Source organism: Lacerta agilis, chromosome 2, assembly GCF_009819535.1.
Source record: "Lacerta agilis isolate rLacAgi1 chromosome 2, rLacAgi1.pri, whole genome shotgun sequence".
NCBI classification, from domain to species: domain Eukaryota; kingdom Metazoa; phylum Chordata; class Lepidosauria; order Squamata; family Lacertidae; genus Lacerta; species Lacerta agilis.
In genome coordinates, this window is record NC_046313.1 from 4,562,905 (window position 1) to 4,575,419 (window position 12,515).

General features: G+C 45.9%; 1 protein-coding gene across 3 annotated transcripts in view; it reads left to right on the forward strand.

Annotated features, from left to right (window-relative positions):
• PIP4K2C (phosphatidylinositol-5-phosphate 4-kinase type 2 gamma) overlaps positions 1-12,050 on the forward strand; it is a 36,960-nt gene extending 24,910 nt beyond the window's left edge. For all 3 annotated transcript variants that reach the window (XM_033137645.1, XM_033137652.1, XM_033137660.1), the window contains 5 exons: positions 2,196-2,234; positions 3,779-3,892; positions 7,326-7,581; positions 9,437-9,540; positions 10,099-12,050. In XM_033137645.1, coding sequence (XP_032993536.1) covers positions 2,196-2,234; positions 3,779-3,892; positions 7,326-7,581; positions 9,437-9,540; positions 10,099-10,179 — 594 coding nt within the window. In that variant the 3' untranslated portion in view covers positions 10,180-12,050. The remainder of the gene's footprint in view (positions 1-2,195; positions 2,235-3,778; positions 3,893-7,325; positions 7,582-9,436; positions 9,541-10,098) is intronic.
• Positions 12,051-12,515: the final 465 nt, after the last annotated feature.

The following is a 12,515-nucleotide window of genomic DNA, read 5'->3' on the forward strand; positions in this document are numbered from 1 at the left end:
TGGTTGATTATTTATTAATTAAATTTCTATACAGCTCTTTGTCTGAGGACCGCAGGGCAGTATCCAGTATAAAAACATGAAAAGACATACATGGTAACAAATACAAACAATACACCCACCTACCCACATAGTTTAAAAGACCATATATTGTTTAATTAGTCAAATACCTGGAAGAAGAGGCATATTTTCGCCTGGTGCCTAAAGATATATAATGAAGGTGCCAGGCGAATCTTCCTAGGGAGCTCAGTCCACAAGTGGAGGAGCCACTGCAGAAAATGCCGGTTCTCGTGTTGCTACCTCTGGTCCTCGTGTGGAAGAGGCACACAAAGAAGGGCCTTAGAGGTTGGTTCATATGGGGTGAGGCGGTCCTTGAGATATTGCGGTCCTGAGCCATTTAAGACTTTCTAGGTCAAAACCAGCACTTTGAATTGAGCCTGGAAGCGAATCGGCAGCCAAGTGCAGTTGGTCTAGGTCTAGGATTACAAAATAGGCATTGCCTGTGATGTTTTCAAAATAGGATATCTCCTTTCAGGGGAAAAGACTGGATTTAACCCGCTGAGTTGCTTCCCCTTCTGATGCCCAGGCTCTGCTGTTTGTCAGCTCCACCTTTAGGGCCTGCAGTGTGCTAGGTGCTGCACAGAACATAGCAGTAATGTAGCCCTGGTTGAGAGGACAGATGCTGCGGCCTGCAGTGGAATGCTACAGTGTGGAGTGTTTCTGTTCAGTGCCCTTCTGCAGGACAACTCTCTTCCATTCTCCCTCTCGTGTTGTTTCCCCCTCCCAGTCCCTGCCCCCAAGCAGCCGATCAGCATTCTGTGGCCACTGAGCATGCTTGGACCTCATTGTGTTGTTTTGGGGTGTCCCCCGGTGTTTTTTTTAACACACACACACACACACACACACACACAACAACGACAACGACAATAGTAGTTCTTGTGCAAGGCTTTGGGGTTCCCCCAGACCTGCTGATACCTCCATCCTGTACTTGCATCAGGTACCATTGCATCCTTAGCCTGAAACAACAACCTTGTGGTATAATTATTTTGCATTTTGAAAAATGCCAAGAAAGGTTTCCATCCTAACATCTGAAGTCATATTTAAAAACAAACCAGCAGCAGCAGCAGCAACTCGGCTACTTTACTGCCCAAACAGAGCTTTTGCAGCAGGTGAGACCTACCTAGGTTCATATTTTGGCTACATCAAAAACTCTCTGGGTAGCCTTGGCAAGTCATGCTCCCTCAGCCTGCTATGAAGTGGGAGAGAATATAATTGCTTGCCTTGTGTGGTTAAAATGAATAGTCTGTAATTTGCACGGCGAAGGGTGTTATGCAGAGTGCCATCGCCACTGTTTGTGTTGCAGCCTTTTGATTCCAGACTGTGCCCTCTGCCTATCTGGATGGAGACGCAGAGATTTCTTGCACCTGAACTGGTGCTTTTGTGGTCAGCAGAAGGTGGAGGACAGTGTCCGTAGGTCTCATCTTGCCTGTTGTAATAGCCCCTGGGGACAGAATTATGGCTGGTATCTGTGTGAAACTCAGTAACAGGAACAGTTTGAACAATATTGTTTTTATCTTACATCTGGTCAAGGCAGGACAACATCATAATGTATGAAAACACTGCTTTAACTGTTACTGTTACTTGGATTTCTTACCCACCCTTTGCCATGAGGACTCAGGCTGTATCGCAACGATATAAAAATGAAATATTAAAGCCAGTTGTTTAAAATATACATACTATGAAGAATAGAACGTTGTGGCATAGAAAATCAGAGAATTATGTTTAGTGGAATGATACTGTTTTGGAGAGCACTTGAGGTACCTTTTAGCTTAGAGACCTCTTCCCCCCTCCCCCTCCAATAATGATGATCTTTTGGTTTCCAGCTTGTTTAACTGATGTTCATGCGAACGCTGTGGGCTGGATTCAACCAATGGGTCCTGCTAGCAGAAGCCAGTGCTAGCACAGTGGGGCTTTCCCCACACTCCTCCTCCTATGTGCCCCTTGCACCTCCCTCATCTGCTTTGGGGGGGTCAGGGGGAACCCCCAGAATAGCACATGGAGGGAAGATTGTTTTGTCGAGCCCTGATGGAACAATCTCCTTAGCACAACACCCATTGATTTCAGACTCACCCTGAAAGCCATGTCCATTTGTGTTTATGAACAATGCTTCTTAATGTTTGTGTTTCTGCTTTTTTCAGGGCTCCCTGGTATCCCGTGAAGCTAGTGATAAAGAGAAGGTAATTTGAGGTGCTGGCTTTCTGGTGAGAGGTGGTGGCTCTGGGTAGATCAAGGGAAGTAATAGTACCACTGTATTCTGCTCTGGTCAGACCTCACCTGGAATACTGTGTCCAGTTCTGGGCACCACAGTTCAAGAAGGATACTGACAAGCTGGAAGGTGTCCAGAAGAGGGCAACCAAAATGGTCAATGGCCTGGAAACGATGCCTTATGAGGAACAGCTTAGGGAGCTGGGTATGTTTAGCCTGGAGAAGAGAAGGTTAAGGGGTGATCTGATAGCCATGTTCAAATATATAAAAGGATGTCATATAGAGGAGGGAGAAAGGTTGTTTTCTGCTGCTCCAGAGAAGCGGACACGGGGCAATGGATTCAAACTACAAGAAAGAAGATTCCACCTAAACATTAGGAAGAACTTCCTGACAGTGAGAGCTGTTTGACAGTGGAATTTGCTGCCAAGGAGTGTGGTGGAGTCTCCTTCTTTGGAGGTCTTTATGCGGAGGCTTGACAGCCATCTGTCCGGAATGCTTTGGTGGTGTTTCCTGCTTGGCAGGGGGTTGGACTGGATGGCCCTTGTGGTCTCTTCCAACTCTATGATTCCCTCTTTTGATGTGTTGTGGAGTGATTTTTGGTTTGCTGGCTTAAACCCCAAGCTGATGATGGACCTTCCTCTTTGCAAAGGAAGATAGAGGCTTGACCTTAGAGCATATTTTATCTCTTTAAAAAATTAGGCAAGGGCATATATGCCTTTACATTGCACTCCTGGTATCTGCATGTGCTAGGCAGAATAAACAGGGGTATTGCAGGCGAGTTGTTTCCTCGGAATAAGTTTGCAGGATTAATGTTTGCATTGACATCAAATTCCAGGGTGTCTCAAGTGGAGATCAAGAGGGGAGGGGCTATAACTCAGTGGTGGAGCATGTGATGTGAATGCAGAAGAAGATCTTAAGTTGAATTCCTGGTGTCACCGGTTTAAAAAAGGTTCCAGTAGCAGGGGATGGGAAAAGACCTTAAAGAGCAGTTGCCACCCAAAGGAGGCAATTCCAGGCTTAGGTGGACCAATGGTTGGCAGCATCTTATGGAACTAAGGAGCATTTAACATTATAGTCAGGACTTCTGTGGGCCGTGATTCTGTTGGAAGCATGGCAGAAGAATGTAGCCATGGGCACAGAATTCAGCTTCCTGAAAATCCTTTTGAGGCACCCTCGAAAGAGTGAGAAGCAGTAGGAGGCAGGGGGTAATTCTGCAGTGATCTCCTGGCCAGCAGATTTATTGCATAATAAAGGTCCATGTTGTTCTTGAAAGTGATCTTGCTGAAAACTGGGAGTTAGTTACGTTTTACTATTTATTTGAAATATTTAGATGGTGCCCCATAACCATGTTCTGCAAGGGCTTGCAAGAAGGTTGAAAGCAAAATTTAAAAATACTTTCAGTGTGCTTCTTCATTGTTTTGGCTCTGGTTCTGCCATCCAAGTCTAGATTCAACCAGCTGTTGACTCAGCTCCCATGCCTCCTCTTCATTCGAAATATGTTTCTATTCCTTTCTAGGGCAAGGAGCTACCAACCCTAAAGGACATTGACTTTCGAAACATGAACCAGAAAGTGTACGTTGACGAAGAAGCCAAGAGAGATTTCATGGAGAAATTAAAGAGAGATGTGGAGGTACTGTGGCTTAGGGGGCCTAGCCCTGATATAGTCACAGCAAGACAGGAGCAGCTGGTCAATGCATATCAGTAGGAAATGATCTGTGGGCACAGAAAGGGATTTATTGACAGAACAGGGACTTTTGCAGGAACTACACAGCCATGCTTTGAAATAGCCTCAGTTTTTGAGCAGTGTTCCCTGATAAAGAGTTTATTCTAGCCCCGAATGTGTTGAGTTTTAATAGGCTTTCAAGCTAGTGTCAAGAAACAGGGGTGCTAGTGCAGGATTGCAGCCCTGCCCCCAATTCCTAAGAGATATGTGTAACTATGGATCCTGATCTCCCACACAAGCTAGTGGGCAAGTTTGACTTGACAGTTGCCTGTCCTGTCCGTGCTCGTGCAGTTTGGAAATCAAGTTGCGCAGGCCAAGGTGCTGTGCTTTGCAAGGCCCAACAAACAGCAGATTGCCAGGGCTGGCATAAATCATTGGGGCTTCCCAAGTGCTGCATGTTGGGCTTTGCCCAGAGCTTTGCAAGTGTCGCCAATCAAATACGTTACTGGGTGTATGACTACAGTTCCCAGAGTTCCCTGAGAAAAATGATTGAATGTTGAAGCATGATGGGAATTGTAGCTCTGCGAGGGGAATGGTGGTGCCCTCACAGCTCTCAGCACCCTGAACAAATTACAGTTCCCAGGAATCTTTGGCGGAAGCCATACCACTTCAAGCTGTATAGTGCAGATAGGACTGTTTTGGGGGATTGCAGATCTTCCCCACCCACCCCAGCCCAAATTTGCTGCAATGAGATGGCAAGAAAAATGCTCCCGGCCACTATCTCATCAGCTATTATATTTCCTTGGGGACTGAGTCTGCAGAACTGAAAATGCTTCTGCAGTGCAAGATTCACCCTATTAGCCTTAATGACTGCTAATAGCATGTGAGGTGGGGAGTGGGAAGGCTGCAGATGCTCGGAGTCTTAATTTCTAACCCAGTATTCCGCACAGCCTTTCCCCCTTCCATCAGCTGAGTCCCACCCTGACATTCCTCCCCACCCCACCCCCGCTTAGAGCTGAACATCGCTTGTGACCCAAATCAGGGAAACGATAGAAAATTAGGTTTTGTGATTTACAGAACTTGAAGCATTTTTGAGGACAGAAATTGGCGTCACCTAGCGATGGCCCCTAGGAATAATCTGTCTGCACAGGCCGCATTCACATGAACAAAGAGAGGGGATGAAGGCCTTGGATTCTTCTATTTGAATGCCCTGCTTCTGTACTCTTGTATCTTCTCATATACATAACGCTTCCACAAAGGGTTCACAAAGTGGCTTATCCCAAAATTCACCTCTGCTTTCCTGAGGAGGACACCCGGTAGCAGCAGCGTATGCCTCCTATTCAAACTTACCTCAGCCGCAAACACCCGGTGGTGTGTCAATCTTGGCTTCCCATGTGCAATAGAAATATTTCATTTCATTTCGGAATGAAATGAGGTTGGTTAGACTGGGAGATAGAAGTAACTGGTCCAGCGTCACCCATTGAGTTTTGTGGTTGAGTGGGGGTTTTGAACCAAGGTCTCCCTGGGCTTAGTCTGACACTAACTACAACTTTGAATACTTGAAATGTGCATAACTTTATTTATGATGGTGGTTACTTCAAGATGGATGCAGAGATGTACAAGGGGAAACTGAGCCATATGTTGTTAATATTCGCATGCACAAGGATTTACGGAGTATTAAATTTCATTACATTTGCATTTTCCCCTTCCTGTAGCAGAGGTAATTCTTCCCTCCTCTGCTATTATCCTCACAATCTTGTGAGGTCGGTAAGGCTGAGATGATAGTGAGTTTCATGCTTGAGAGAAAACTTGAACGAGCCATATAGTCCCTCCACCGAAAGAGCTGTTGTAGCATCCCGGTTAAGCATGTGAGATTTGAGCTAAGAAGCCCTTGGAACAAAATCTCAGATATGAATCTTACAGCCTTGACCCAACACCTGGGATCTGCAGGTGCTGCTGACGTGATCTGTGTGTGGTGCCGTAAGGATTACTGAGATAATTACAGGAAGTGCTTTGAACATTCTCGCAAATTATTAGCACCAGTAGTGGTACTGTTGTGGCAGGGTGGCATAATGGTTACAGTGCTGGCCTATGACCTGGGCGACCAGGGTTCAAATCCCCACTCGGCCATGAAGCTCACCTTGGCCCAGTCACCATCTCTTAGCCTAACCTACCTCACAGGGTTGTTGTGAGGATGAAATGGGGAGGAGGAGAACCATGTACACTACCACATTGAGCTCCTTGGAAGAAAAAGGTGGTATATGAATGTAATGAATAAAAATATAAAATTAATAATAGTACTGCATCCATTAATTACAAGTAAACATTTACCAAATAACCCCTACTCCTTCAGTGCTTTAACTTCTCTCTCAGTGAGAATGGGAATGCCTTAAGCATCTGAAGAACTGAGGCACATATTCACACAAGCGTGGACTGAGACCCTCTCTAGGTATGTAAGGCCCCATATCGGGGCATGGGATGGTTTGTGGCCCCTTCCCTGCCTCGATGTGAGTCGTGTCACTTGCGCATGACATTTTTGGCTACCATTGTGTAAGTGTTCAGTCTGTGGTGCTGGAGAGGTTTTGGTGGGTTTGCCAGCTTTCTCGGCATTATGAAGAAAATACTGATTACTAATGGTGCTTCAGTCAAGTGAGCGGAGGCAGAACAAGGACAGGAGCCTGAGAGTCAAAACCTGGAGGCATTCCAGTTACAAAGGAGGTACACAGCTCTGAACAGCCAAGGCAATTAATCATGGGGACAGGCTGCCAGGAGAGGGTGGTTCTCTTTTCTCCCCCCCCCACCTCCCCCCCCCCCCCAAAGAAACGCCACATGCCACCTTTGGATTAAAACTGCACTCCCTTTTTAAAGAAGAGGAAATGGTCTTTATTTTTCCTGATGAATCCAGAGTAAATTCTGCCCTTTGGTTTTTGCACTTACGATCAGTAGCTGAATTCCTACACAAAAGATAATTTAATCCGTAGTTAACCCTTGGTATGTTTATAAAACAGGCAACCCCCGATTTGCACAAGGGTTTCATTCCGGATCATCACGCGCAACGGCGGAGCATGCATAAGCCCATTATGCTCCCTTTTCCAGCCACTTCCAGGTTGCCACAATGTACGTGTGCACATGTCTATTGGACACATGTGTCTTGGTCGTTGCCTGTATTCTGTTGGAAACTGCCCAGAGTGGCTGGGGTATTATTATTATTATTATTATTATTATTATTATTATTATTATTATTAGAATTCTGCATTGCACATGGGGTTGTCTGTTTTGCTCATGCAGAGACAGCACTGGATAACAACCAGTTTTTTTAGAGGCATTCCACTTGTAATACCTAGAAAGCAAGCCCATTGTTAACTTCTTAGTTTACTGACAATTGTGTCTGCATGTTCAGTTCCTAGTGCAACTAAAGATTATGGACTACAGCCTACTGTTGGGGATCCATGACGTGCAACGAGCTGAACAGGAAGAAGACGAGGATGTGAAAGAGGAAGAGGAGGATGGAGAGGGTGAACCTGGGGGTGTGGCATCAGTAGGTTCCTATGGAACTTCTCCTGAGGGTATTGGCAGCTATCTCAACTCCCACAAGCCTTTGGGACCTGGCGACTTTGACCCTTACATTGATGTCTATGCCATAAAAAGTGCTGAAAGTAAGTAAGGATAGGAGGGAACTTTCCACGAGTCAACTTTGTCTTTAGTCAAGACACCTTAATTATCCTCTGTCACACAGGAGCCAGTCTTTGTGCCTTTGATTGTATATTTCACAGAAAGCCAATATTCCTGCCAATTTTTTACACATTGCAGCAATCCAAAGCAGCTCTCCCTTTGCCCCTACCCTTGTGGGAGCCACAAACCACAACCCTTGTTTTAGGTTTTGTGTCTCAACTAGGAGTCGTGGCTAGTTTCCCCTCCCCCCCTCCCAAACCAACCATTATATGAAGCTAAGATTTGTTTTTGACTTCTATTTGCTATTTGCTTCTGTGAAACAAACCCCCAATTCAGATAAAACACTAGACCTAACCCAGGGATCATGGTCTGTTGCTCCCGCTTGTAGAGAAGTGAAGTAGGAGCCATCTACACACTCATGGTTAACTATGCTTTACCATGACATGCAAACATGGCTAAAAGAGAATGCTGTGGAGTTAACTGGGGAAGAAAACTGCAGAAATCAGAGACAGAACTTGACTAGATTGTTGTGTGTATGCATGCATCACCAAGATTGTAGTGCAAGCCGTTTATGAGGAACTGCTTAGGGAGCTGGGTATGTTTAGCCTGGAGAAGAGAAGGTTAAGGGGTGATATGATAGCCATGTTCAAATATATAAAAGGATGTAATACAGAGGAGGGTGAAAGGTTGTTTTCTGCTGCTCCAGAGAAGCGGACACGGAGCAATGGATTCAAACTACAAGAAAGAAGATTCCACCTAAACATTAGGAAGAACTTCCTGACAGTGAGAGCTGTTTGACAGTGGAATTTGCTACCAAGGAGTGTGGTGGAGTCTCCTTCTTTGGAGGTCTTTAAGCGGAGGCTTGACAGCCATCTGTCCGGAATGCTTTGGTGGTGTTTCCTGCTTGGCCGGGGTTTGGACTGGATGGCCCTTGTGGTCTCTTCCAACTCTATGATTCTATGATTCTAAGTATGTTATCTACCCTTTGGCACCAAATTTCAACGCCTTTTAAAAAAATTTTTAAGAAAAGGTTGTAGCTAAAAACTAGGTCTTGAAAGTCCTGTCTGGCCCTCTGAGCCAGACTTCTCTTCTTTCAAGTCATCACTCCTTCCTCTTTTGGGTCTTTCTTAAATGTGGAATCTAAATGCCAACTAAACTACACAAAAATAAGTAGATGTGTGCATCTGCTCAACTTGCTTAGTTTTGATTGCAGAAAATGTGGCTTGTGGGAGAGAGGGAGGCACACACAGCCCTTGCTGTAGGCGAGTCAGGCGGTTATTGGCTTCCTGGAGTGGAGTTAGATTGGATAATAGGGATTCTGAAGTTCGCTTCCTGCCACTGTAATATTTTCTGGATGCTGCCACTGGTGGCTTCATCTGTAAAATGCAGGCTTCATTAGGAAGAAACATGTAGAAGATGAATTCATCATTCGTGAATTGTTTGCTATACTTGGGGCAGGAAGGGATTCTCCCCAAATTTAACTGATATAACCTAATGTTCCTTATGTGGCTTTTTTGCCTTTCCTCCCAGCTTGAGCTTGTTTCACTTTCTTGAGTTATTGGGCATTTTTCGGTTCTTATGCTACTTTAGCATCCTATTAATTCCTACTTATGTCTCATGTAACCTTGACGGTGTAGTTTTATGCATTGGGTAGGGGTGTGTGCTGACAGGTTCCCTCCTGCCCCCACCCAGTCCTAAGATTTGGTAACTCACATTTTGCCCTGTTGGAATCCAATGCGGAAAGAGCCTCTTATGGCATGATGTGTGTGTGTGTGTGTGTGTGTGGAATGCAGAGGGTGGCAGTCCCATGAGCTTCATTGACTCTCTTTACTTTTCCAGATAGCCCCCAGAAGGAGGTTTATTTCATGGGCCTGATTGACATCCTCACACAGTATGATGCCAAGAAGAAGGCTGCCCATGCAGCTAAGACCGTCAAGCACGGGGTGAGTCTGGCCTGCACCGTTCTTTACAATGGGCCCCCTAGGTGTGGGCTCTGGTGGCCCACAGCTAGCCTTACTAAATCAAAGAGCCAACTACATCACCTACGTGAGGATTTCCAGACTTCTGGTGAATTTCATAGCATCCATGATGGCGACTGTAGCCACAACCTAGAGACCAAAAAAGGTGAACTGGTGAGACGGTATCAACTTCAGGGGGTGGGGTGATAAAAATGTCACACCCTGTGAGTGACTTTTTCAGAAGTCCTTTTTATTGCATAATTGGCTTATTTTTGTGCCAGAGGCACTTCCTTGAAAATAAAGTGGCAGGGCATCAGTACTAAACTAGGCCAGGGTTGGGGGTTATATAATGCCAAAGCAGACATTGGAAATCACATTTGTGTGTGGGAAATGGTTGATCAAAGCCATTTTCAGACTTCTGTTCAGATGTTCTCTCTTCCTTGCCCTTCCAATATATTTGCTCCTCAAACTTATTTTTCCTAGTGTGTGTGGAAAGATAGGGGCGTTTTATGGTGGTTGTTGACACTTTGTCTTCCATTTCAGGCTGGTGCAGAGATCTCCACGGTGCATCCAGAACAATATGCCAAGCGCTTTCTGGACTTCGTCACGAATGTATTTGCTTAGCAGTAGTGCAGTCTGTCTTGTTGGCTGAAGCTTAAGATCAAAGGCTTTCCTGCCCTCCTCCCCCCACCTGTAGTTCTCCCTCCCTCCCCCACCCCAATTCTCAGTAAGAGGGATGGTTTCCCCCCACCCTGCTGTTTGGGTCAGCAGGAGAGTTGGGTTGACTTGAGACCCTTTGTGGCTGATCTGGGGGATGGCTGCTGAATCAAGTGCCTTATCTTTGACCTTCCGTCGGGATGAACAACCGTCCAGAGCACTAAAGAGGTTGCTGCTTTTGAAGGCAGCCTAAGCAGGAGAAGGACGGCTGGCTTCAGATTCATCCCAGCATTGATATTCTCTATCCTCTAAAATGTACAGGGGAACACTACATTGGTGACTCTGGTCAGGGCAGGGTCTAAGCTCGCACATAAGGTTTAATGGTATTTTATTCAGAGACAGAATAATATGCAATAAGAATTTAGTCTTGTGCCTTGAAAGAAGGGGGTCAAGTGGATTCTTCCTCATTTATGCAATCAATTCCCTCTGAGGGTGACTGATAGTATATATTAACTTACCCCATGATACCCAGTGGTAGTGCCTATGTGTTTCAAAGTCCTCCTCCTTATTCTTTACCTCTTCTTTCCCACTCCTTGCTGGAAGGTTGTGCTGTAACCCACCCCTCCTGAGTGGCGTTGGCTCCTTCTAGCACTCTAGTAAATAGCAGAGGCCTACCACTCTGATGAGCATCTTGTGAGCCTAGCACTCCAGTTCTCCTTGGGCTGTGCACAACCCCCAGCAGTGCAGCCTCCACTAAACCTTGTTGCCAAAGTTCTGCTCCTTATGACAAGAGCCTCTTCCACGAAGGGCTGCTTTCAGCAGTCCTATGATTCTCCCTCAGCCATCACTCCAAAGGAGGATTAGAACTGATTCAGGGTTTCGGAGCTACTCCGGGGCTGCTAGTGGGGATTTGAGAATGTCCTCTAGGTGGGCTTGCTGTGCCTGCTTTGGCAGAGGGAGATGGGTGTGTGTAGGGGAGAAGAGACAGAAATATTCTGGCCCTGTGTAATATACTGCATCCAGCTGTTCCCCTTGCTTCAGTACATACTAGACTGTGTTGAGTAGCTCTGCTCACTAGTAAGGCTGTGACTGTAGTAAGTTCTGGCTTCCCATCTCCACCCAAAGATAGCCTGTCCAGTTGAAGCCTCCAGAAAATGTCAAGGCGAAAGCCTTATCTGCTCCCTGTTTTAGCATAGCTTTTGGGGACAGGATGATGTGGAAATGCCATGCCCAGGACTGGGATGTTTTCAGAAGCATTTTGCGCACAATCTTGTGAAAGGGGCTCTAAATGTTTCCTTCTGAACTAACAAACTTATATGCTGTGGGATGTCAACCTGTCTGTCAATAGCTGTGCGATGGGGCTCTCTGAGGAAGCAGTTTATATGCCAAGGAGCTGTGAGGTGTCTTAAAGAGAACGTCCCTCTGTAATGGTGTATTCATTAGTTCAGCAGCGCACAGCTGTCAAGATTGATCACAGGCCAGTTGCTCTTCCTGGCCTGGTGCACCAACTTAACACGCCATGGCAGCTGTTCTGGAAAGGAGAGAGGCTAATGGCAGGCTCCGACAGTGGCACAGCCACCCAGCTGGCTGCTTTAGACCTAGAGCTCAGGGTAGTGCTGTGCTCTTCCATCAGTCCCCTCCCCTCTGCCCCCAATATTGTGGTTCTGCTGGGACTTGATGCCATTCCTTTCAATGCAATAAAGCTTGTGCCATGGAAACATGCTTGTGCCCTGGGGCTGTTGTACTATCAGCCCCTTTTCAATGTTTCTTATTGTATAAGACGTTGTGTATTTCCAGTTCACTCTTGTATCACATAGAAATAAATTATTGAACCAGAAGTTGTCTGCATGCAAAAATCCAGCTGTACCTGAGATGCTCCTATTCTGACAGTATGGGAGGAGCCCAGTGGAAGGACAAGGCTGCTGTTGCTCGTTTGGACTAAAAACTGTACCCCAGTAGCAAAGAGAAAATGCTGGGCAGGGCGAGGTGGGGATCTTACACAAGCCCTAATATTGGTCGCTTTGCATGCCTGTACTGGCCATGGTGATGGTTCTGGACACAAAAATCATTATTACTGCTGGCAGCCAGGATTAATTAGGGGGAAGATTATGCACATATTACTTGGGATACACTTGCCTTTATTATGTGCTGCTTAATTGTCCTGACTTGAACTTTCTCACTGAAAATAGTTTTGGAACCTGTTCCCTGGCTGCTGGCTGCCCTGCCTTTTCCGAGTGCCGTGGTGTCTCGTTCACTCCCAGGCTTCATACATACTAAATCTTGTGATCATGCATCCAGAAAGG